Source organism: Camelus ferus, chromosome 5 (genome assembly GCF_009834535.1).
Source record: "Camelus ferus isolate YT-003-E chromosome 5, BCGSAC_Cfer_1.0, whole genome shotgun sequence".
Taxonomy (NCBI): domain Eukaryota; kingdom Metazoa; phylum Chordata; class Mammalia; order Artiodactyla; family Camelidae; genus Camelus; species Camelus ferus.
The window spans coordinates 30404218-30430328 of record NC_045700.1 but is presented as its reverse complement, the minus strand read 5'-3'; the positions used below and the strand labels follow the sequence as shown (position 1 = coordinate 30430328).

Sequence of the window (26111 nt, the reverse complement as noted above, 5' to 3'; positions counted from 1 at the left end):
CATTAGGGCTCTGTGGAAGAAACGCAGAGAAAAACAAAACAACAAAACTCGGCGGGGAGAACAAAGCAATCAGTCGAGAGAACCACCTACCCCAACCCGTAGCCCGTACTGCCCGAATCTAGGGGCTCAGTCCGCCTCCTACAGGTTGTCTCCTTACGCAAATAAACGAGGGCCAGGCGGGCGCCCTAACGCAGGCCCCGCCCCGCCGGCCGCACGCTTGCGCCTTCCCGTCTGCTGCGCCCCGCCCCTACCCTCCCCCGGACCCACCCCCCGGTCGCCGCCGCCGCAGCCTCCTGAGAGGAGCTGGGGGAGGACGGTGGCCCGCGAGGCTCGTCGCAGACAACGCGGCGGCGATGTCCGCGAGCCAGGCGAGAGCCGCGGCGGCAGCGGCGGGGCCTCGCACGCGGCAAGGCGGCCTGGGCTTCGGCCTCCCTCCGGTTCCTAGGAAGCGGGCCGGCGGCCAGCGTGGGAGCAGCAGCGGCAGAGGCGGAGGCTTCGGCGCGTCTCTCTCCTCCCGTTGAGCCTGAGCCGGGGGAGGCCAGGCGGTCCGGGTGGCTGGAGGGGGGTCCGCTGCCCGAGAATGGGAATTCTCTTCACCAGGATTTGGAGACTGTTCAATCACCAGGGTGAGGGGCTCGGGCCGAGCGAGTACGGGTTGGGGAGAGGGTCAGTCCTGGCCGAGTGGGTGGGGGTCTCCGAATACTTCCGGAGTGTGGGCGGCGCGGTCGCGCGCGGTCTCTGCGCTGGGTGCGGGCTGCTGTGGACGCGGGCCTGGGGCTATTCGATCCCACTCCCAGCTCAGGAACTCGGGAAAGGTTCCCGACTCCCTGCCTCTTGTCTTAGGAGACCTTCCTAAGAAATCCATTCCGCAAATACACCCATTGCTCCGATTTCGGTTGGGAGTGGAAAAAGACTTTTGCCTCACGTCCGGCGGCCCTGAGCCTGGCCTTTCAGCCCCCTTTCCTTCAGCAGTTGGGTTTGCACACCACGGAGAAATACTGGGGTTCTCTGGGATGAAGGTTATAGGTTGTGGCCCCAGCCGCACCACCAAGCGACCAAGGATTGCAGAATGCAGAAAACGTGAGGAATCGCTCTTGACTTGTACAGTGCACCTCAGGTTCATGAGCCTTCCCGGCACCTCCACCCCGCTTTGGGGAGACTCTAATGCATCCTGAGTACTGATGGTCCTCTCTCCCGTTTGCCATATTTATACCTGCGTTTAAGGTTAAGTTTAAGGTCGTTTTCCTACTCGTGTTGCTTATTTAAGTAGAGGGTTTGGGGCTGGATTAAGAATGTCAAAGTGTCTCACTGCAAGCATTTAAAAACCATATCATATGAGACATTTGTTAACTGTAGGTATCTAGTAAGTTATTAGGTATAGAGTGTATTATAAAGACATGCTTAAGTTCATCTAAACTCAGACTATTGTCTTGAAATGCATATCAAATTTATTGAAATTTGTTACAAAATAAAATGTAAAACTGGGGAAAGAGGATACAGGTTTAACAAGAAGACGCCATAGTCATTAAGATACAAAATAATTACTGGTGTACTTTTGTTTCTTCTTAACTCAGGTGGGGTGATTCATCATCCCTGCTGTCAGTAATTTAGTTTGTGTTTTCCTCTTGTGGAAGCTAGTGGTGGTGTCACAGCCCAAAGTTTTCCAGTAAAGACGTAAATGAATGGTGACATCTATTATGTACAGCCATCCCCACCTCCTCTTTCATGATCCAGCTGCTCTTAAAAGAAGGCGATGGATTGTAAACTGACTATACTTAAATTAAAAAAAAAAAAAGGCAGCCCCTCCCCCCCAAAAAAGAAGGCAATAGGAAGGGAGCAGAACTGGGACTTGTGATCGCTAGTGTATCTTTTTAAAAAATAAAAATGATAGTGTAGATCACATACTAAGTGGAAGAGCAATATTGCAAATGATTTTCGGAGACCTGGATAATTTTCATAAACTGGGGAAACCTACACTGTCTGGCTAGCTGTTTCTGTTGGGAGAGGGCAAGTGGGCATCACTTAATCTTTCTGGGTCTACCTAGAACGTTCGGGGTTTACCTAGAACATCAGGGATCTTGACTGTATGACTGAAGCCCACACGTCTTGAAAACTTAATCTCTTGGTCTCAAGAAGTGAAACTTAACATTGCTGTAAAACTGATGGTGCTTATAGTAGATAAGATCTATCATAATTTTAATATCCATAATTTTGTATTATTTTAGCAAAGTTAGTGTTTCAACTCTGCTGTGAAATTTAGAAAGACTTTCCCTGTTAGTTGAGCTCTAGTACTGCAAAAATTTAGATATCTCCACTTTCTCATTTGAGTCTATGATAAAATTATTTGTTTCTGTAACTTAAGAATGAATTAGAACTTTGCCAACGGCTACTTGACAGTAGTAAATAATGTGTGCGTTGTTACCACTAAAAATCGCTAAGAGTAGTGTTCTTGTTACCTGTATTTTATGGTGATTTTTGACTGGACATTTATTTCATTGTTGGGAAACTAATAGTAAGAGGAATTAATGAAGTTAAGTTCTAGAAATTTAGATGTTAATATTGTGGAAATGTGAATAAACTGTTTCTCTTCTGTTAAATGATGTGGTTGTCTTATCAGTAGGGTCACTTTAAAAAAATAATCACCATTAAATCTAACGCCAGGTCCTTGTTGGTCTTTTTAGTTTTGTATTAAATTGAATGTGTATGTGTGTGTGTGTTAGATATATCTTAGATGCTTTATTTTGCCTTCAGAAGAAACAGAACACAATCCTATATTCTTTTCAAATAAATTCTTGGAAGATTTTAGGGAATTACAGAATTTGCTATGCTCATGAAAGAAATCGTGACATCTCTCTTTCTGAACTCCCTTTAGAACAACCTTTTCAGTTTAAGCTTAGCTAGGTTGACTACACAGTGAAAGCTAATTGTGTATTGCTCAGACTTGAGAAACCGGAGGTTGCATTTAGGTGATATTTAAATCAGTAGGGTACAAACTTTGTCCTAGATGCTGGTGTATATGTCAGTTTTTAAAAAGTTTCAACAGTCCTCTGAAGTAATTGTTCTCTTCCCCTGAAAAGAAGAAACTGAGGTTCCAATGGAATGATTTTCCTAGGCAATGCAGCTGGTAAATGCCAGAGTTAAAACACTGTAGAAATATGTCACTGATACTGGTCTTCTTAAAAAAGTGATTGGTGCCATTTTTTCCCCTGTGAATTGTTTCCCCCTATTAGCTGTTTCCCAGTTGTTAAAGTCTTTACAACTTTAGAACTTTGAAGAGTTGCCATTAGTATCTTTCAGTATAGAAAGGCTTATGATCAGTGCTTCATTTGTTTATTAAACAAGTATTTTTGAGCACCTATTTTGTGCCAGGGACTGTTTTAGGTGGTGGAGATAGGAAACAAAACAGACAACCCCCCTGTCTTTATGTAGGGAGACAGAAAATAATCTAACTCCATCTTTATAGATAAAATAATAGCAGTTAACGCTGAAATGAAAAATTAGGTTCTGCATGTTTTATGCAGTTGATTTTGTCTTTACTTGATTGATTTACTCTCAACAACAACCCTGTGAGATATTCTCCCCCACTTGAGCTATACCCTCCCCTCCTTTCCCTACCTTAAAGGGCAAGAAACATTAGGTAACTTGCTAAAGACACTTCAGTTTAGTGATAGACCATTTAGAGATTTTAACCAGGATCCTATAGTGCTTAAGTTAGTGCCCTTGAAACAAAACAGAACAAACGCTTTCTTTGTATAAGAAGTATTTGTGTTAGATAAAAGGAAGAACTTTCAGACACTAATTGAGCTATGAGAGAAGTCTTGGAGTTTCCCTATTGTTAGCCTTGTTTCATTCTACTGATTGGTTCTTCGAAAAGGAATGTATCATTGTGAGTGAGTTCTGGAGAAGCTGTTTGTGCTGTAGGAACCTGGTGCTGGGAAAGTCACCTCTGCTTCTGTTGTTTTTTTCATTGTGTGGGAATTCAAATGCGTAGAAGAGTACATATAGAAGCTGAGTAGCCAAAGGGGTGAGCTGTGCCAGTTCTTAAAATGTTAGCTACAAATTCACCCTTTTTGCCTGCTCTGTGGATATGGAGCTGGATCCTTTAAATATGTTTCTTTTGCCAGCTGGCACAATGTTAAGCTTTATCAGTAGACGGCATTGGAGGGACACTGCAGGAGGAGGGGGTTTTTCTCCCTGGATGTAGTGTGCTCTGTCCTGCTCTTGCAGAGTGAGCCACTCCTCCAGTGGCTTGCTTTTGCACTGCCTAGTGGTAGCAGCTGCTTCCCCTAGCACCCACTTCAGTTGGTTTCAGGATGTAGGCCCTCCAGTCAGTGAACCAGCATCCTAGAGGGAGGATTTCCAGAAAAGTCCTCTGACAACTCCACACAGCTGCTCCTCTGACATTCAGTGAGCCACGGCCAGGCCCTAAGCAAGGTCTGCATCTCAGTCCTGGGGAAGTAGGGGAAGCTCTATCTCAGCCTGAGAGGTGGTGAATGCTCCGTGTATTTGTCATTCCTTTAATCTTCAGTTATTTCTTGTTAGCCAACCCCTCATTACTCCAATCCCCTGTAATCGTTATTTTCTTTAAATTAAACTTTGCAAGTTCAAATTGCTATGTGGTTTCTGTTTCCTAATTGGAGCTCTACTTTTGTGTGTATAATTGTTGCTTTCCTTCAGCAATTTCTTAGTGCAAAAGAGAAGTTTGGCATTTTGTTTTGTTTTGTTTTTCCTCCTGAAACTTCACTATCATGCTATAAATTGCAAGCTTATTTTCAAACTTTGTGTTTTATTGATACTTTCAGGTTTTGCAAACTGAATTTTTAATATATAGTGACCTGATCAATTATCTCCCGTCCAAATCTGATTTATTTATTCATTAATACTTTATTAAGCACATGCTTTATTCTAGGTTCTGTGTTAAGATCTGAGAGAACTATAGTCAACATGACAGAAATGGAATTTTTTGCTCTGTGTGAGACAATCAATGGGGCTTAGTGAAAGTTTGGGTATGTGGTGAGAATGAAGAATCAGGATGACTCAATTTATCTGTCTTAGTATTTGTGTTTTCTGGCTTTGGTATGCTTCACAGAGACAGAAGGCCTCCAGGATGACAATGACTTTTTATTATTTATTTATTTATTTATTTATTTATTTATTTATTTATTTATTTATTTATTTATTTATTTGCTTAGTTTACTGACAGGTAGTTGGAAGGATATATATTGACTCTTAGAACTTGGCAATAAACGGAACTGGTAGGCTGCGTGGGTATATCAAAAAGAAATGAAGAAAAGAAACAAGCATTTTCATGACAAACAGTAAAGTATTGATTAGGAAACTAAAGCCTAAGTGATAATTCAAAATTCCATCCAAGCACTGTAACAGTGTGTAGTTGTTTTAGATTATCTGAGAAACTGCAAGAATGCTGTGGCAAAGATATTCTAAGAGAAAAACCATACTAAGCAGTAAACTTGTCATAAATCACATGCATCAAAGAATTTAAATAGCCAAAAGTTTTATTACATTTGCCAACATAACATTGTCTCTTAGAATGCAAGTTGTAGTTTAAGTTCTTTGGGGTATTTGTTTTGAAGTGCACGGTAACACTTTTTAGCTACACAATTTGTGTTTTGCATAGAATGCTGCTCCATCCTGGTCATGAGAAACAGGCTGGGGTGGTGAAAGAACCTAAGGATATTCAAAGGAGTTGATTTAGTATTAGACAGTGTGAATAATTTACCCCTATTGTTGGGGAGAAACTGGCTTTTCACCATTGAGTGGCACCTTAACTTTGAGCCCATTGCACAATTATGTCTTAATCTTGTAGTTCTCACTGTGACCCACATGCTATACCTTAAACTTAGGAAGCTGTTAAAAACAGCCATTGGTGCTTTATTATAAAAACACACAAAAATTCAGAGACAAGTCTTAGGGAGTGGATATAAGTTGGCATTGAATGTGGCTTGTAGGAATCTGGGTGAGACGAAGAAGTGAAAATCCAAAAAGATCTCAGACTGCTTCACAGAACATGTGGCTTCTCAGAGATTTTCTAGGTTCTGCAAATGTTTGATGTGAGATTCTTTCCTTCTCTTTTTCTTTTTAAAATATTTTAACCACTTAAAAACCCCTCATTTGTTCATTTGTTCAGCTTGCATTCCCTTGATTGACTTTATTTATTTATTTAATTTATTATGTTAGAAAATGTTTTGCCTATGTTTTCTTCTAGGTTTATAGTGTCTTATATTTAAGTGTTTAAGCCATTTTGGATTTATCTTTGTGTATGGTATGAGGGAGTGTTCTAACTTCATTGATTTACATGCTGCTGCCCAGTTTTCCCAACACCACTTGCTGGAGAGACTGTCTTTTCTCCATTATATATTTTTGCTTCCTTTGTTGAAAATTAATTGACCATAGATGTGCAGTTTTATTTCTGGGCTCTATTCTGTTCCATTGATCCATATGTCTGTTTTTTTTGTGCCAGTACCATGCTGTTTTGATTACTGTAGCTCTGTAGTATTGTCTGAAGTCTTTTATTTCTTTTTCTTGCCTGACTGCTATGGCTAAGACTTCCAATACTATGTTGAATTGAAGTGGTGGGAGTGGGCATCCTGGTCTTGTTCCAGATTTTAGTGAGAAGTCTTTCAGCTTTTCACCATTGAGTATTATGCTGGCTGTGGGTTTGTTATAAATAGCTTTTATTATGTTGAGATGTATTCCCTCTATACGCACTTTGGTAAGAGTTTTTATCATAAATCGGTGTTGAATTTTATCAAATGCCTTTTCTGCATCTATTAAGATAATCATGTGAATTTTGTCCTTTTTTTGTTGATGTGATGTACCACATTGATTGATTTGAATATGTTGAACCATCCTTGTGTCCTTGGGATGAATCCAACTTGATAATAGTGTATGATCTTTTTTATGTGTTGTTGGATTCTATTTGCTAATATTTTTTTGAGGATTTTTGCATCTATGTTCATCAATGATATTGGCCTGTAATTTTCTTTTTTGGTAGTGTCTTTGTCTGGTTTTGGTATCAGGGTGCTGGTGGCTTCATAGAATGTTTCTGGGAGTATTACCTCCTTTTCAATCTTTTGGTAGAGTTTGAGAAGGATCGGTATGAGTTCTTTATATGTTTGGTAGAATTCTGCAGTAAAGCTATCTGGTCCTGGACTTCTGTTTGCAGGGAGGATTTTTATTGCTGATTCTGTTTCACTTCTCACGATGAGTCTGTTCAAATGATCTATTTCTTCTTGATTCAGTTTTAGTGGACTGTATTTCTAGAAACTTGTCCATTTCTTCTAGGTTGTCCAGTTTGTTGACATGTGGTTGTTCATCAAAAGCTTTTTCTTAAAGATCTGCTTACTCTTAAGTGCTACAATCCTTAACATTTATTATCTATAAAATGAATATTAATTCAGCATTTATTGAGTGCCTACCTTGTGCCAGAAAAAGTTGTAGTTACTGAGAATATGAAGATGATTAGCACGTGATCTGTACACTTGAAGGGTGCCTCATGAAGCTAGGAAGAGTAGTGTGCTTATAAATCATTATACGTGCTATGTTAATGGTGTTGCAGAAGAGCAGGAGAAAGTGGTTTTTCTTGGGAAGTTAAACCTTAAAAGATTAGAAGAAATTCCCTAAATGGAGAATTGGGAAGGATAATTCCAGCACAGGTCAAAGACATGAGTAGAGGTAAAGAAATGTTTGCTGTGAACATATCTATCTACTTATGTGGGGAGAATGGCTTGAATCTAGCTTAAACACCTGAATCTACGTGGCGGTGAGGCATAAAGCTGAAGCCTATTCATTTGTGACTGGCTTTATTTACAAAGCTGAGAACTTGTACCTTGTCTTCCTGTCAGAATGAAGAAGCATCATTTAAATAAGAAAGTGGCATGATCAGCTTTATAATGTTGAGAAATTACTGTAGAAACAATAAAAAGGTGAATTGGAGATAGTCCACTTGGGTACAATAAGAGATAAAGAGGACTACAACTAGGACAGTGGGGAGGAAGCAGATTCAGGATATATTTCTGAGGTAAAATCAATAGAATTTGGTGACAAATTAGATGTTGGGGTTGAGCAGGGACTCCAAAAGCATCTGATGTTATGCTAATATCATTAAGCAAATTAAGTAGGATAGAATTAGGAACAGGTTTGAATATTGGGTTTTGGATATGTTGAGAGACACTGTGTCCATCTGCTGGGTAGATTGGACTTTAGGAAAGATTTGGGAACATGGATTAGGAACTGTTTTTCTTGGTGGTATGCCCTGCCCATGTACTGTCTTAATCATTACATAACCCTGAAACATAGGTAGTGTTGTCCATGTTTTACAGTGAAGAAACCTAGGGTTAGAAAAATAAGTCATTTGTCTGGGGCCATGTAATCACATGTATTTTTCCATCTTGCTTCTGTTATCCATTGCTGTGTAACAAGCCATTCCTAAAGTTGGTGACTTAAAGCAGTAATTTATTGTAATTTCTCATGGTTCTCTGAATTCACTGAGCTCAGCTAGAAAGTTCTGGCTTGGGATTCTCAGTTGGCTCTAGTTGGATGGCAGATTGAACTGGAGTCATCTTCAGCTCCACCTGGCTGCATATCCAAGATGGCTTCTTTATTTGTGTCTCTGGCGACTTAGCTGGAATGGCTGAAACAGATGGGGGCAGCTCTGTGCCTCCCTCCACGAGGTCAGGCCACATGATTAGCCTGGACTTCCTCACTCATTTGCCTAGCAGTCTTGGGGTAGTCAGACTTGTTATATGGTGTCTGCCTTAACCCAGAGGGACTGTCCAAGAGCTAGGCAGCAGCTGCAAGGTCTGTGATGATCTAGGTGTGGAAATCACACAGCATCACTTCTGCTGCATTCTGTTGGTTGAAAGTGGGTCATAAGACCAGCCTAGATTCACGAGGGTAACTATATGGGAGAATGAATATGCAAAGCCCATCTTTGGAGATTAGCTTCCTCCACACACTGCTGGCTTTGGGAATAGTTTTTAGATGGCCTGGCAATAGATGGGCCCTAAAATGGTGTTGCTAAAATGTGAAAGGAGTGCAAGAAGACAACTCTGGGAAACAGGAACGTTTGAAGGAGGACCCAAGGAAGAGGAGTCAGTGAAAAAATAATAAAGAGATAGAGGAAGAAAATTTGGGTAAAGTGATGCCATAGAAGCCAAGGGGGGAGGGAGTCACTGCCACCATAGCCACAGGTCCTTAAATTTGGTTAGAAGGGCCCTACGGTTCACATGTACTCAGATAGCTTACAATTACCTGTGATGGGGCCTGGCCTTTTGCCAGCAGATTTAAAAGACTGACCTTTTTTTCTTTCCCATTCACCCCGTGTCACCTGTACATACCCAGTTAATGCCTAAAATTCACGTTTAGAACTTAAATGGTTTAGTCCAATGTGAAATATTTACACCTTAAGTTATTTGTAAATTGTTGTGATTACATTTAGGATACTTTACGGAGAGTGGACTTCCATAGAGTAGAAAGAATATAGTGCTTTTGTTCTCTATGTGGAATGAGGGGGATGGGGAGGTTAGACAAATGGCGTACTTCTGCTGGTCTGCTGCGATATCCTTTTGAGTTCCAGGAAGGTAAGTGCCATGCACTGAATTATACCATAGCTGGAAAGAATGGAAATGGGAAATTTTAAAATTTTTATATAAAATTGATAAATCACTGGTGTTTTCTTTTTTTCAGAGCACAAAGTTATCATTGTTGGGCTGGATAATGCAGGAAAAACTACCATCCTTTACCAGTTGTAAGTATTAACTACTGTAAATCTATTTTATTGTTTATAGTTACTTTTTCTGCTTGAGTGGTATTTGGTTTATGAAAGCAATAGAAAATTATATGGAATCCAAGTTACGCTGTAAGAAGGCAAGTTAGCCATGAACCAGGAGCCAAGTTTAAGCAACTGTTTCTAGACTGCTAAACATTTATGACAATGAGCATGTTGTTCAGTTGTTTTGCTTATAGAAAGTAAAGAAGTATTTGTTTATAGAGTTCCCTGAAATGAATCTAGAATATTGCAGATAGTCCACTTCCTAGGTTCCACCTCTGTTTAAATCCTTAGTTACGAGTTAGTGGAAAAGGGAAATTTGGGTATAAAATATAAAAGAAAGTCATGCTGATTTATCCCTTAATTGAAAAATGTTCAGACAATAGAGCTTCCTTGCTAATTGTAATATATTTGAATCCTTTTTTCCCCAGTTCTATGAATGAAGTTGTACATACATCCCCTACAATAGGAAGTAATGTAGAAGAGATAGTGATTAATAATACACGTTTTCTAATGTGGGATATTGGTGGCCAAGAATCTCTTCGTTCTTCCTGGAATACTTACTATACTAACACAGAGGTATGTTTCTTAATATACTAAACCTTCTATGAATAGAATGCTTGGGAAACACCTTCTAGATATGAACTCTTGTAGTTAATGTTTTTGAAATATCATAGTATGTTAGTATAAGTAGAGTTTAAACATAGTGGAATCTTTGATTCCCTCTTTCAGGGTCGTTGTTCTGTATGTCCATTCTCATTGAGCTGCTTTATGGAGGATTGGTGATTGATTAGTCTAATTATGTATTGATCCCAGAGCCTGTCTTAAGTAATTATTTTTATAAAGAGTTCCATTTTACAGTTTGTAATTTCACTTTTTTCTTACTGTTTATTTGTGTCTGTATAGAGTAAATCCTAGTTAAATGAGAGAGCTCTGGTGGTTTGAATCCTGGCCAAAATTTTACTGTGTTCTTTCTTTGATGCAGCACAACTGCACATTAAAGAATTCTTTTTCTTTTGGTTATAAAGCAATTTAGACATAATCGTATGTTTTACTTACATATTTTTTTCAAAGAGGAAATTTCAGACCTATGACATTTGAGAGCTTCATTGTATAGATCTTATAAGTTGAAAGGCTGTGACAGTTGTTTTTGTAGTGCTGATTATAAGTCAGTAAGACTCCAAATATATATAAGGATGAATATTACATCATTAAGACACTGTTAAGTGTCTCTAGTGCCTGATCCCGTAATACTCCATTAGGCTTTTGATCATGTCTGTTGGAGAAGGAGAGGTGTAAATTGTTAGTACTCATATATAATGCTGCAGGTATCAAATTCATGGCAACACCTTGGAAATTAATAACTTTATTCAAAAGGCTTGGAATAGAACAGGTCCTACAGTAATAAAGCCACATATCAGTAAGGTCTCAAGTAAGAGAAGAGGTAAAGTAGCAGCTCTCTTACCTATCTAACTTATGGTTGATGAAATCTGAATAATTGAAAAGCCCCTGAAAATTACAGTGGTTTAGTTGGAAATGAAAAGTTAGTTCTAAACAATAAGTAGTGCTCGTAATAGGCAGTCAGAATGAACTCGGGCATCACAAATGCCATCATAAAGTGGCTACATCTGCTCCTGTTTCCCTGGTGCTTTTTGGCATTCATGGAGTTGAGGAAGAGGTGCATTATAGCTCAGTCCTGCACAGCTCCTTTACAAGTCTTTGATTGTGTCTTCTGAGGCTAGTCTTATCATCAGTTCAGGAAAGAGTTGTGCTTGCAGGTAGCAAGTGCCATTTATGGCTGCTGGAAGAGAGCATGGTTTTAGATACAGATTTATTTTCTCAATTTGTTGATTTTTTTTAAATTGATTTCTCTGTCACATCACTTTGTTTCCATACACACACCCTTTTAGATTTTTTAGTTGATGTTAAGTATTACCTGTCTAGAAACAACTTAAATTTAGGACCATAATATATTTTTATCTTACTGACTTACAGTGCAAACAGGCCCATTAGCATTTAAGATACTAATTTAGAAAACAAATGTGTGTTATATTTTGGTTAGAATATTAGAGTAGTCTAACAGAATGATAACATCATATTGTCTTTTATTTTCTCTTCAAAATTAGTAACTATATTTGAATTAGGGATGGATCAGACTTTTAGGATTCACAGTGTATGGTGGGTATCTCTGGTTTCCAATCATACCGTCTCATAAGGTTCTAATTTCTTGATGGTTGTAGCCTGTAAATCAAATAAGCACTTTATTAATTTTACAGATAGCAAATTTTGCAATCACTAATGATTTTTTTGGTAATTATTTTAGTTTGTAATAGTTGTTGTGGACAGTACAGACAGAGAAAGGATTTCTGTAACTAGAGAAGAACTCTACAAAATGTTAGCCCATGAGGTAAGTAGGATTCTGGCGTTAGATGTGTGTGGGGGGTATTTCTGTGACATTTGTTCTTTCTACTTTTTCATGAGGATACTATTTCAAGTTTAAAAAAAAAAATCCTTTATCTGCTGGCCATGCCTGCTTTATAATTTTGACACTTCCCAAATTGGGAACGTATCTAGAAGCAGCAGAAAGATTGTGGAATCAGTTTTAGAATTTTAGTTTCACTTATCACAGATAAATTTGGTCTAGGAGTTTTCCTGAACAATAAGACCTAAATTGGCTTTCACTTTGCATTTTGAATAGATTAACTGTACAGAGGATTATCATTGGAAATGATATTAATTAATTTAAAACTTCGTTAGAAAGATACCCTAGTTTTCTTAAGCTTTATTAAAATGCCACTGAAATTAAACAATTACATAAGATGGGTGAATTGTATTCAGAGTGACTCAACTTCTAGGAATCATCTTCACAGATGAAGCTTTGAGAAACAAGTTGACAACTACATATGGCATATAGAAGATGCTAAGTAAATATGTTTTGTATGTGCTGTTATTCATCTTCATGACTAAACTAAAAATATTTTTAGACTCTTAAGAACAGAAATCTGTGCTATGTAGCAGAAGTTTTTCAGAGTGTTTAAAATGAGAGACGTATGAAAGATCACCACTTTTACCTTGTACTTTGACTTCTTTTTAAGTCAAGTTGAACAGCCTTAATCCAATATATCTCTTTTCTATTACTATCATAAGACATAATTTGTTGTGAGGTTATTAAATAAAAGGTAAAGGAAGATTTTCTTTTATTTCTTCCTAAATATTTAAAAGTAGGTAAAAAGGTTAAAAAAAATCAAGAACCTTTAATAAAAAAGTTTGAGCCTATGAAATCTAGAAAAATTACCTTCAGTATGAATTCAGTTTTATGGGGGATTTTTTTGAGAACTTTTAATAATGATTTTATTTCTTGTGTTTTCCAATTATCCATCCAGGATCTTCTTCAAATAATTTCATTACTAAAAGTGATAAATATATATACTTGTAAATAAAATAGCATAAACTCTGCGTCCCAACTTATGCTAGGTATTTCCAATGTCAGGTATCTCTAGAGTTTGTTCTTTGAACATGCCAGCATTGGCAATCCTGACCTATATAAAAGATTTCAACACACAGTGGCAAGAGATAGTGAAACCTAAATGATAGGACGATCGGAATTAAATGACATAGGAAGTCCACCTACTCAGTGACTCAGCTATATATCAACTGTTGATAATTGTTCCATTTTCTGATTAGGATAAGAGAAAAAATATCCATATCCTTGATAATGTATATGTATACTAGCTACAGTTTGTCCCTTCAAATTTTTGCCTTCTTTGTAGATAGGTGAACTGAACTATAGGTGAACCAAAGTGAACATAAACCCTTAAAACTTAAAAGTTCTAGAGTATCTCTTTCTGACCAAGCTCTTGAGGTGACAGTCATTAACTGTAGTAGCGTAATTGCCATCCTGCAGAGGGCACTGTGAGTAAGTCAGTCTCCATTGTTATATAAAGCATATTACACAACTCCTTTTAACCAAGTAAGAAATTTACCACTTATATTTTTTATTTACATCAAAAAGAATCAAAGAAGTCATTGAAACTGTATTCTAACAAGAGTAAAATAATATGGAGCAGTGTTTGTTTAAACCTACTGAAGACTTTCTTGCTTCAAACATCTATACACATAATTAAAACCAAAATATTCAACTAAAATCTCTAAGAAGATAGCATTCAACACAGCTGGGAGAACTTGCAAACATAGCACCAAAACCTTAGTTTTCTCAGTATCTCTCTCTATATACAAGTGGAATTTTATGAGTTTAATCTGCTTGTTGAGTATAGCCATTATCATTTCTTAGCTTAGGATCCAAGAATGGATTTTAGGATATCTATTAACACCCTAAGATTGTATATAATTTTTTTTGCATGTGCATTTTTATGAGGAAAAGTTCTATAACTTTCCATAGGTTGTCAGGGAAGACGTTGGCTGTAAAAATGGTTGGGAGAGGGAAAGGTAGAGTACTGCAAAAGGAGACCAAGAACTTTTGGCCGGCTTTGTGAGTAAAGTGTTAGGTCAGTCAGTTGGGGGAATGCACAAGGGTAAAGCTAATTCTCATTTGCAGAGCAGTAAGTACACTAACATTTGAACTGTCACCAAAGCTAGGTACTGAACTAAGCACTTTAATGTAGTAATTCACTCATTCAGACCACAACCCCAGGAGGTAGATGGTGATCTCAGCATTTTACAGAAGAGGGGCAGCAGCTATAGTAGGAAGATCTCAGCTCAAACCTGGCTCTATTATTGAGTAGTTATATGACCTTGTATGAGTTACTTACATCTGAGCCTTAGTTTCCTCATCTGTAAAATGGGAATAGTAAAGCCTTGTAGCAGTCTTGTGGGGATTAAAGAGATTTTATTTGGGAAATGGTTAGTATGATGGGTGTCTTGCTCAGATTAGATATTCAATAAATGTTAGTTATGAGGAAGAGATTCAGAAACGTTAAAGAACTTACCTCAGAATCAAAGCATAAAAGTGGTAGAACTTACTATGCAGTTGGGAAATTTGATAAGTTCAATGCCAATCTAAAAAAACCCTATCAAATATTCAAATCTAAGAAATCTTCATGCACAAATATAGAAGAGCTAGGTCTCAGAAGATGACTAGGATTGCTTTAAGAATAGCACCTCTCAACTGAGAATTAAGTCCTAAGGCCCTAAGGTTTATACTGTATATAATGAATTAGTTTATTTCATATGCACCTAGAAGATGGTAACTTTAGGTATAAACATATATCTAAAGTATAGGTTGGGGTAGAATTTTGTTTTAGTAGCCACAGAAGCCTAGTTTGGGGTTGGGGGAAGGGTTAGATGTGTATTTTATCAGAAGACATGACTTTGTTAAATACAGCACTTCGAATCATAAAAATGTCATTTTATAAAAAAAAAAGTAAATCTATACAAATATGGACTGACTTATTTAAAATATGTTCAGTTTGAAGTTTGCTTTCTATCATAAGGGCTGTGATAATTTTATGTCAAGTAGTTGAGAAATTCTAGCTTACAAAGATTATCAAATATATTCTGTTAATTAAGTTGGAACATGTTACAGAAAAAATGGACTGGCCCTTATAGTTTTGTTTGCTTTTATAGGACCTGAGGAAAGCTGGATTGCTGATTTTTGCTAATAAACAAGATGTTAAGGAATGCATGACTGTAGCAGAAATCTCCCAGTTTTTGAAACTAACTTCTATTAAAGATCACCAGTGGCATATCCAGGCATGCTGTGCTCTTACTGGCGAGGGGTAAGGTGTCTTCATCATGAATTGCATGTATTTAGCTTTGAAACATGTTATTTCTCCTTAAAATCAAATATTTAATGTTACCATGTACAAAACTTTGTAAGTTAGAGAGGTTAAGACATAGTCCATGTCTACAATGAGAGAGTTCTTAGCTTGATTCTGTAAAGAATTAGACCCGCAACATACACAGAATACATGTAAACTGAACTGAACTGTCATCCACAGGTGAGCCTGTGGATGACAGAGTTGCTGTAGGAGTTCAGAGGAGTGGGAGTGTCATGAGAGCTGGAGAAGTCAAGAGACAGTTCTTACACTGTTGATGGGACTTACAGTATAAGAAAGGAACTGACACTTGCTAAGATTGTCCTGTGTCTTGGGTCCTTTCTACAGAGTGTGTCATTTACTCCTAACAATCATGTAGACCAGTTGTTTTTAATTCATACTTTATGCATAAAGAAGCTGAAATAGAAGATTTTACATGTGAGACGAGTTTGGGGATACGCCGCCACTGTTGTCAAGAGTGAGTTACTACACTTAAAAAAATATAAAAGTTAGAATTGGAGAGAGTATGGCTTGAAGGTCCTTGGCTCTGGAGTGAAAGGTAGGTACTTGCAGTAAAATTTTGCCCAAGACTAATGCCCAGAGATGAAAGGACTTTGAGAAGGCACCAGTTGTCAGCATTGTTAATTGTGATGTCGAGGACCAGGGGAATCTGCTATTATGAGAGATGGAATAAAGGAGATAAGAAATAAGATTTTAAAAAGCTAAAAGGATGAGCAAGCTAAAGTTTTTGTTGTAGTTATTTTTCTAAAATATGGTAGATCTGTGTATTTAAAAGCAGAAGGAAAAGAGTTAAATTGGAGGTGAAGTATTCTGAATAGAGGTGTTACATTGGGGTTGAATTTCAACTCAGGTATTGAAAAGGGCAGAAACTTAGGGCACAGATAGATAGTGTCAATATTATTTGGTTTACCCTTTACCATGGTCTTGAAAGGAGGAGAATTTCTGCCACTTGCTGTTAACTCATCTATCCATGCCACAAGCTTCTGCCCTTTCCTGACACCTGAAGAACCTCAACCCCAAATTTAAGAACTTTATTTAGAATCCTTAATTTTTATGTTTAAAAGCAGAGAAAAAAAAAAGTTAAATTGGAGATTAAGTCCCATCTTAGTGAAATAGAAGACATTATTAACTGATTACAGACATTTGGAAGAGCATAATTGGAACCTCAAAAAAGTGAATCTATTAATTTTTTTTAAATCACAGATAGTAACAATTGTCCATGTACTCATTTAAGTAAAAATATCTTTTACATATTTCTTTGTCAAATAGTTTAATACATGTCAAGATACATATGTAGATATAGATATATCTTTATATATCTTTATCAAAGATCTTTAAGCAGAAGCACTGATTATAATACTAAATTTGACAACAAAGACAAATCATGTAAGATTGATAAAAGATTTAACTTACATACTTTGAGTAATTGTGTGGAAAATACATTATTAGTTAGGTTACGTATGAACTCTGACAGTTTTATTTTTAAAAGAAGAAATCAACAGATGATGGTGTCTTTTCAGTTTGGGGTTTATGTAGACTTCCATTTGCAGCAGTTAAAAAGTGGAAATGTTTGGTTTAGGGAAGGATGTTTCCCTGTGTAGTCTGACCACCTTGATCTAAATTCTTGGTTTTGGTATTGGTCAACATTTTGACTGCCATCTCTGCCACTTGCTAATCTCCCTAAGCCTGGGCTCCCTCTGTAATATGGAAAGAGTTCTGGTCTTAGTGTTGTGAAGGTTAATTAGGATAATGGATATTAAGTGCTTAGGGCAATTTCTAGTTTCCTATTAGGTAACTACTGTACCTTTAACAGTTTGGAATTAAATAACTTACATGCCTATTATTCTTAAAATTTGTATAATTTCCTATCAGACATTTAAAAGTAAGGAATTGGATTATGCTCAATTACCCATCGTTCAGTGATAACTGGTGGTAGTGATATGAGATTTTATTTCCTTCAGATTTTTTTAATATACAGATATAACATGAATATTGTGTGTGTAATTTGTTTGAACAACTCTACTATACATTCATTATCCTGCCATTTCTACTTCATTTATGTCATGAGAATTTCATCACATTGTAAAATAGTCTTTGAAAGGAAATGTTTCATATTTCATCATATGAATGTTCCATAATTTGTCACATTTTTTTCTCTATTGTTAGGCACTTAAATTTTACTTTTTCCTATTGAGAATGCTTTTGTGAACAGTTTTATACATAAACCTGTCATTATCTCTGATCACTTTTTAGGATATATTTCTAAAAGTGGAGAAAGGGGTAGAGAGTATTGACACTTTAAATATTTTGAAACTGATTGCTAAATTACTGTCTATGGGCACTCACTATATAATTGTTGAGCCCCTTTCATGTGGCAGGCAGTGTTCTCAGCACCAGAGACAGAACAGAACCAAAAAGCACAGGTGTGCTGTGTACGAGAGTATGGCGTCACTGCCATAGCGCTGACATTAAGTCTTACTGATTTTTTAATCTTTGTTGTTTAGGTAGATGAAAAATGATCTCTACTTTTAGTTTACTGTTCATAGCTTTTTAGTTGAGAATTTAATCAAAAGATTTTATTTTCTTTATAGATTATGCCAAGGACTTGAATGGATGATGTCACGGCTTAAGATTAGATGATCTCTACTGACCTCTTCTCATAGACTTTGTATAAAGTGCTGGACTTTACATGAAAGCTGCAAAACTTAATGGTTTAGATATATTTATAATAAACTGAATTAAACATTTAAACTTTTTCTATAAGAAGAAAAATTAAGACCACTTATTTGAAAACAAAGATGAATCTCACCTTCCAATCTGCTTTCTCATTAGTTCCTTCCAAAGCAAAGTCTTAAAGCTGTGATTGACACTTTTCTCATAATGAATCCTCTCAGGATGTTGTGTAGCCTGTGGTAAGTACAAAGGGAGAGGAAGACATTTTTAACTTTAAGAGCTTTATTATTAGTATAACCCTCCCTAGTTGAATGTTGTTCTCCTCTTGTTCCATTAAGTCAAAATACAAATCAGCACAGTTACTCAGTTTCCAATATTTTAAAGTGTAATGTTACTTATGAAAAGTATTTTGCCTAAGGTTGTTTATGTATTGTGTATATACCTCAAGTTCCAGTTAATGGCTTTGATTTATGTTCTAAAAAAGCGAGTAACACACAATTTAATAATATCCTTAGTTATAACCATAGTGAGATGAGTACTGGCATTGGTGGTAACTGCCATTTTGTACTTGCCGTATGTTCTCTGTATCAGACTAATCAACCCCCCAACTCACTGAGCTGCTCTTTTAAAAAAAAAAAAAAGGAAAAAAAAGAAAGGCAGAAAAAGGAAAAAACTTGGCATTGTCTACCTAATTTTTTGTTGACCAAATCACATACATGGAAACAGGTAATCCAGCTGAGTGGAAAATCTATCATATTCTTGACTTAGTATTACTAATGGACAGAATTGCATGTTGAGCAGTTATCGGATTGTTCCCTTTATTGGACCTTATGCCATCTAAATTACTGAGTAAATTGTTAATCCATCAATCAGTCAATCATTACTTGTGATTAAAGTCATTAAGTGATTTTTTTTAGCATTAATTGGAAGCTGTTGTGTGAAATATATCTATCCAGAGAAATGTCACCCTATAAATATTATCAAATAATTTAGCCAAAGTCTTCTTAGATATTAAATTATAGGTCAAGCATTTAAAGTGAATTTGAGATGAAATGTAAAGCATATTTTCTAAGCAACAAAGATAATTTCTTAATTTGAAAGTTTCTTATTTCTTATCTTAAGAGTTGAAATAGTTGAGATTTTTTTTTGTGGTTTGTAAGTTTTCTTTTATCTGCTCACTCCATAATGCATTGTTTGACAGTTAAAGAATACAAACCTTTTTTTAATGCTTTTAAGAATTTGGTTTAAAAATTGATCAACTTAATGTTTTATTTTCACTAAGAAGTAACTTGGCCCCAAAACCTTTTATATTTGTTAGGGTTTTGTTTTTGTTTTTGTTTTTTCCAGCATCTGAAAGTCTAAGATACTTCTTTTGCAACTGAAAACAAACTTACCCTAAATGTGTTAAATCATATTCTTGTGTACTCTGTTGGTATATCTTTCATTCCCTGAAAATCTGATGGCTAATCCAAAACTGGCATGCTTTAGAATATTCAAGGAAAAAAAACTACTTTTAATACCAGCCTTTTAGATTTCAAAGATTTTCATGAGAAATAATAGTATATACTATAAGCATTGACAAAACTTTGAAAGTTCCTTTCTATAAAATATAAAATACTCATTATATAAATCTAAGTCAGACATGGCAGGTCAGTGTTTAACATAGGATGTTTTGTGTTTTATATTATAATGTTCAAAATACAAGTATAACCTTTTAATATTTGTCAACTTGCTTTTACAAAAGTAAATCTTAATTACTAAGCTTTATTTGTTCATATGTCCTCATACTTCTTCAGATCACTATAAGGAGTTGCTTGTATGTTAAAAACCCAAGTCTATTTTGTAGATGTTGCAGTGTCATCAGAGACAAATTTTCTGTAAAATAGCCCAGCAAAGACATCTTTTATCCTTTTTATCTTTTAATTTGAATAATCATGGTTTAGTCCCTTGGGTTGCTGCCACATCGGTTCAACAGTATACCAGCACATTCCCTTGTCATCATGGTGCTGGCCAAAATTTATTCTTAATTGGATGTTTAAAGCATGCCCTACATTGTTACGGTTGGTTTAGTGATTGACATGGCATCATAAGAGTGCATGAAATCTTATACCACATTTACAAAACATGTTTTTTTGGTCATATTCTATCCTCTAGGCCAAGCACTAGAAATAAGGGTGGTACCTTTATACTTGTGCATAAAACCAAAATTATAATGGAGAAAAATGTTTTTAATTCATGTATGAAAATATAGCAAAATCATTTTAACAGTATTACTTCCAAATAACACGTAGAGCCTCATGAATAGTCTTGTTGGCGATTTATGTGTAGTTTAAGTAGAATTAAGCAAAGGGCAAAGCTTTTGGTTTTTTAATATGCTACTTTTGGGTGTAAACAAACATCTTATTTAGGGTTATTATGCTCAGCTTTGCAAAGAACAAAGCTTCATACCTTTGTACATGTGGCTGGATTTACATATTCTGTGTTTGATACTAATTTTGAAAGTCATATTACTTCTCTTGGTATCTTGGTAAAAGTAACCATGTTGCTGTAAGCCTTTAAATATGTTTAATTTTGTCATATACCATTTAGAAAGTATATCTTACACATTATAATGAGGATTCTTGTTTGACATTTTCAGTTCTATCTTCTTTGGCCCTCATAATGGGCAAAGAATACAATGGAGGCAGGTGGTTTGGGAGGCAGGGGAAGGTGGGGAGGGAGTATGACATTTTGCCTTAAGAATAAAAAAGTGCTTCAGCACTGCTGTCTGGCATTTTTAATGCAGGTAATTAAAATGATTTTAGGAGCATGGTATGGAATAGAAGAGGAATTTCTCTTTTCTGGTCTTCGAGAAGTGCCTAACAGGTAGTGACTGAGATCACAGAGAAGTGCAGGGCACTTAAGGAAAGTCAGGAAGGCCCTGAGATGTCCTTTTCTTTTTTGTCTGAGTGTATAGTATTAAGATGCCTAGAAATGGGATTCTGTTGTGTCCTCTTACAGGCACTTTGCAATTCTTGCTGTGACTACAGCAACCACATACAGTACAGACAACCTCAAAATTTGTTTATATTACTGTAAATAGAAAAACTAGACAGCTTTCTAGTTTTCTCTGCTGACATTTTTTGAGACTATATCTGTAAATTTTGTATGTAGGGGATGGCAGCACATCCCGTATTATCTGTGGACTTTGGGTCATCTTCTCTCAATTGCCCAGTTGTATCCTGGAATCAATCCACTTTTCAAGGCTGGGTAGAGACAAGGTTTCTTTGCATGACTTAACTCTGAAACTTCCCACTGTCCAAGTATAATCTGGAACTTCTTGCTTGAGGATTGGCTTTCCCATAGCTCAGCCATCCTCCTGTATCTTTGTTCCCTGTCAATGAAGATATGCTGTCTTGGTCTTGGAGATATTCTCAACTTTACCTATATCCATTGTTCCCCAAACTACTAATTTCTAAGTAGGTTCTCTAGTTTTTTGCTGTCCTCCCACCACTGGCTTGATTCATTGATTTGCACTTCACTCATTGGAGAGTATTGTCAGAATTGAGTACATCACAAGACTGGCTTGCTGTGTGCACAGCATATAAATACCAGTAGAGTCCTTTAAATTATACTGTATTTAACATTTTAATACTTCTTAATTTTAGCTTCATATGCTGAAAAGTCGATTCAGAAAGATAAGAGAAGTACCTAGACTCTGCCAGCTCCTTGAGCTACCAGTTAGACATGAAAGGGATAAAGTTAAATGTGTATTATCTTCCCATTACCAAAAATGGGTTACGTTTTGAAGAATATCAGTACAAATAGTTTGAGTTGGAAAAAGACACCAAACCAAATTCATATGTAGTGTTTAACATGAAGACATCCCCCCATCCTTAAAACTGTAGATCACATTCCATTTTTTTCTCGTTTACCTAAAGAACTAAGATAAACATTAGCTGTCTAAAGGAATTAATAATGAGAAGCCTATTTTTACAAAATGAACCTGTTGAAATAGACTTTAAAAGATATCAAAAGTATTAATCATCATGTATTGACACTGTGTAGATGCAGGCATAATATAGAAAATACTTTTTTAATGTTACACTTATACAAAAATGAAACTTCTATATTATGCTCCCTCAAAGAATATATGATCATATTAAGACCAGAATGGTGGAGTAAAGGAAAGAAAGACAGAATTTTAAAACTTCGAATGCTAAAGAATGACTGCTTCCATTGAACCCTAAAATTGTGTGTGGAATTATGAAGAAATTGTAAGAGAATACAGTTGGGTAAATTATGCAATGTTTCTTATCAGTTGTCTGGCCTTTGTGTATTATTCTAAAAACTGAAATTTAAATCTTTATGGTCTTGCCTGCTAGATATTCTGTTCTTTGGTAGAAAATTCCCATAGTCTGTACTCAAGAAGTGCCTAAAATTGATTTGTGTTGATTTTTAAGTCCATCTAATAAATTATATGTGTTTTCTATGGTATTATATGTGCTTGGCTTACTGATGATACAGCCCTGAGGGTTTTCAAGTCACAGCTTTTTTGCTTTGTTTGATTAAAAAGCCTTGAAATGGAGAATACCTATCATAATTCTGAATAAACCATAGGGTAAGGAAGCATGAACGAAACCATTTTTTCTCTTTCTTAATACAAATATTTCATTATCCCAGTGTTAGTTAATGCAGAGACTAGAAAACTGAACTCTATTTCTGTTTTTTTAAAATAATTTAAACAGACAAAATTCTATTGGGTGTTTTAAAACCTTAGTAAAAATGTATTGCTTGTGTAGGAGGAGTCTCTTAATTCTTCTCATACTTAGTGGTTAGTAATTTTCAATCATATTTAGATCTTGAGCCACTTTATGTGTCAACATACCAAAATCCTTCCTCTTTCGATTCTCCTTAGAAAACAAAATACTTGATAGAACTTTATTATGTTTCTCATATATCCTTTCTTCCTTCCTTCCTTCCTCCCTCCCTCCCTCTGTCTCTTCCTTCTTCCCTCCCTCTCTGTCTTCCTTCCTCCGTCCCTCCCTAACCATAGAACATGACTATAAACTGAGGGCAAAGGCTTGACTGAATTTTCAGTGATTCACAGTTACATTTTGTTTATATTTTAAATCATCTTGCATGGAAAGTGAAATGTATATATGATTTTAATTATCGTAATATATACTGTTCTCTTCCAAAACTTCTTATGTTGGTGATAGAAAGAATTCCTCTAATTATTTTTGCCTGAAACTAATCCTTCAGATTAAAGTAGCTTTTCTTATGTATGTCCCTCTGTGGTTCCTTGAGAGGAGGTGATACCTGCAGAGCACTTTTAAAGATGTTTTCTGGGTTAATGTAACACAAGATAACACATTGAAGAGGAAGCTATAATTATGTCTAATGAGGGCTCTTTTGGTTGCTAGAGATGAAAAAAATGTATATTAATTTTAATTTGTGCTTGAAATACATTTTACTAACTATTGATTTTTAAATGTGACAAACTCATCTTGTAGATATTAATCTTCCTTGCTTATTGTATTTTCCTAGAGAAACCTGGATGAAAGTGTATTCGAGCTAGTCTCTGTATATTGACATTTGTGCTCTATGTATATTGACGTAGTTGAAGCTGCATTTAACAACAAATTAGAAACCTTTTGAAAACTTTTAGGTTTGTTGTATTGGAATTTCTAATATGATAAAAGGTTTTGACTCAAGCTTTGTAGGCAAGAAGAGGTGGGAAATTTGTCTTATCTCTTTATCATTTTGTTACCTTGTGTTTCTCTATATCCTAGGAAAATTTTACACTCAAGGAATATTCCAAAAAGTGATGATCTTAGAGCACTTGGGTGCTTTTGTGTTTCATCAGTGCTGACATGTTAGGTACCTAGGGAAATAATGCTTCAGGGTCTTCTTGACAAGACAGCTTCCTGGGTGGCTGGGGGATATTTATGTTTGCGCTCAGGTTGGGACAGAGTGGCAGATGGTGTAGGGACCTCTCCATTGGTGAAGCAGTGCAATCAGCTGCTTTTCAGGTGTGTTACTTCATTATACTTGTAACATCACCCTTGTGTCCCTAACTGACTGAAATGTCAGGCTCCATAACTGTAAGGTATTGGGTCAGGTGACCAGTAGTAGGACTTTGTTTATAATGAAATAAAGGAATAATGTTAAGTAAGGTATACTTGTGGGAAAATGAGAAATATGATTTTACTGGTGAATTTCCATGTTTAAAATTATATTAACTTTTTTTTAAGTTGCATGTTAACCTGGGATAAAATATTATCTCTGCTTTATGCTTTGAGTAAAAAGAAAAAAAAAGATGAGTTAATTGTTACCCTATTATATACTGTTACACACGCCTTTTCTTTTAGAAAAGGTTAATTATAATTACTATTCACACATCATGTTGTCAGTGTTTTTTTTCTAGTTTGTTCTCCTAACGTGTGCAGTTTGGTGATGGCATAGCTCTATTAACTGTCCAGGGCTGGGATCTACCAGGGCAGGTGAAAAGGTGTGACAGCCTTATTGTGCAAATAAGAAGATTGTCCTAATCTTCTCTAGGAATCTTTTTATGGAACTTAGTCAGCTAATAGCATTCTGTCTTTTACTTCTGGGTATTTGAATTGTACATGGACCTGATAAATAGGGACGTTTGTGTGATTAATTTGTCTTAAAATGTAGGGAAAGTCCAGTCATTTTAAATGAATATTATTAAAGTGAACATTCATGAGAATGGTTGATAGTAAACAGAAGAAAGTTGTAGGTGGTGGCGGGAAGTCAACCCACACATACGCTTATTTGAGTTTTGGTCTTTCTCCCTTCCTGGAATGTAAGCTCCAGAACACCAGTGACCGTGATTGTTGTGTTTACCAATTTATATCTCTCAGTGCCGAACGCAGTGCCTAGTATATAACGTTTATTCAATTTATGTGTTGATGAATGAATGAACTGTTAATATTTCTGTGAGTTTTTCTCCATGGATAAGTAAATTTTTCTTACCTATGTGATCGTAGCATACTGCCTCATTTAATTCTTATCTCAGTTTAATTATTATCTCAATTTTTATTTAATTCTGCATTATTTCAAAAGAAATTCAATGTGATTATATATTTTTCTGATTAGTTCTTCTAGTAGAAATAAGACCTGTTTCCCTAAAAATGGCCTAAAAGCATCATGCAGTGCAAATAAATATGTACAAATTTTATTTCTTTGAAATCTGTGTGAATCTGCATCTAGGAATGCCAGGAATGTCAGATGTTTGTTGTAAGCCTCTGCAGACATTAAAATAGTAAATGGTACAACAGCTCTTTGGGAGAAGATCTGTGTCATCTTCTTGATCTTTTATGCCCTTCCCTTTTTTAGTTTCCACATCTGGAATATCCTCTTGGTGGTAGTGAGATAACCTTTGTCCCAAGAAAAGAATGATGTTTTCACACGTAAAATAGCTTCTGGCAGGCCTTTTGAATACATTCCTTGTGACTGGAACCAAACTTTTGAGGATTCCAATGAGTTGGGCTGCATAGTGACCTTATGTTCTACATTACAGCAAATCATTCTATATCAAAATGGATGAAATCTTTTGAAACAGATCCAATGCTTGGATTCTTCTAGTATTTAAATCCCCAAATAATATTCCACCATATTTCCATTATTTTCTTGTACAAGGAATACTTTCCACTGCAAGTTTTTTTCATAGTTCAGAGCATTTCTCTTGGCTAGAATCCCAGAAGAGAAACTACTGGATTAAATGGTTTGATGCAATTTGAGAATGCCTATTATTCCATATTTAATTAATATTGTGTATTAAGGAAAAAAAAACTTTTCCACTCTAATAAAAGGAAAGCATGTTGTCTTATTTTGCACTTATTTGA

The 26111-nt window shown here is 36.1% G+C and overlaps 1 protein-coding gene and 1 pseudogene across 1 annotated transcript; one reads left to right on the top strand and one right to left on the bottom strand.

Annotated features, from left to right (window-relative positions):
- LOC116663621 overlaps window positions 1–26111 on the bottom strand; it is a 544445-nt pseudogene that overhangs the window by 162824 nt on the left and 355510 nt on the right.
- Window positions 268–25252, top strand: ARL5A (ADP ribosylation factor like GTPase 5A). Its single transcript, XM_006179048.3, has 6 exons — window positions 268–626; window positions 9709–9769; window positions 10222–10369; window positions 12114–12197; window positions 15374–15525; window positions 18177–25252. Exons 1-6 carry the CDS (start codon window positions 581–583, stop codon window positions 18223–18225), a joined length of 540 nt encoding a protein of 179 aa, XP_006179110.1. The 5' UTR covers window positions 268–580; the 3' UTR covers window positions 18226–25252.

Bases quoted from the DNA above. Each gene is read 5' to 3' on its own strand.
- ARL5A (XM_006179048.3), top strand. From the start codon at position 581: ATGGGAATTCTCTTCACCAGGATTTGGAGACTGTTCAATCACCAGG. The intron at 10,370-12,113 runs GTATGTTTCTTA...TAATTATTTTAG, and splicing joins CTTACTATACTAACACAGAG to TTTGTAATAGTTGTTGTGGA. The intron at 15,526-18,176 runs GTAAGGTGTCTT...TTTTCTTTATAG, and splicing joins TGTGCTCTTACTGGCGAGGG to ATTATGCCAAGGACTTGAAT.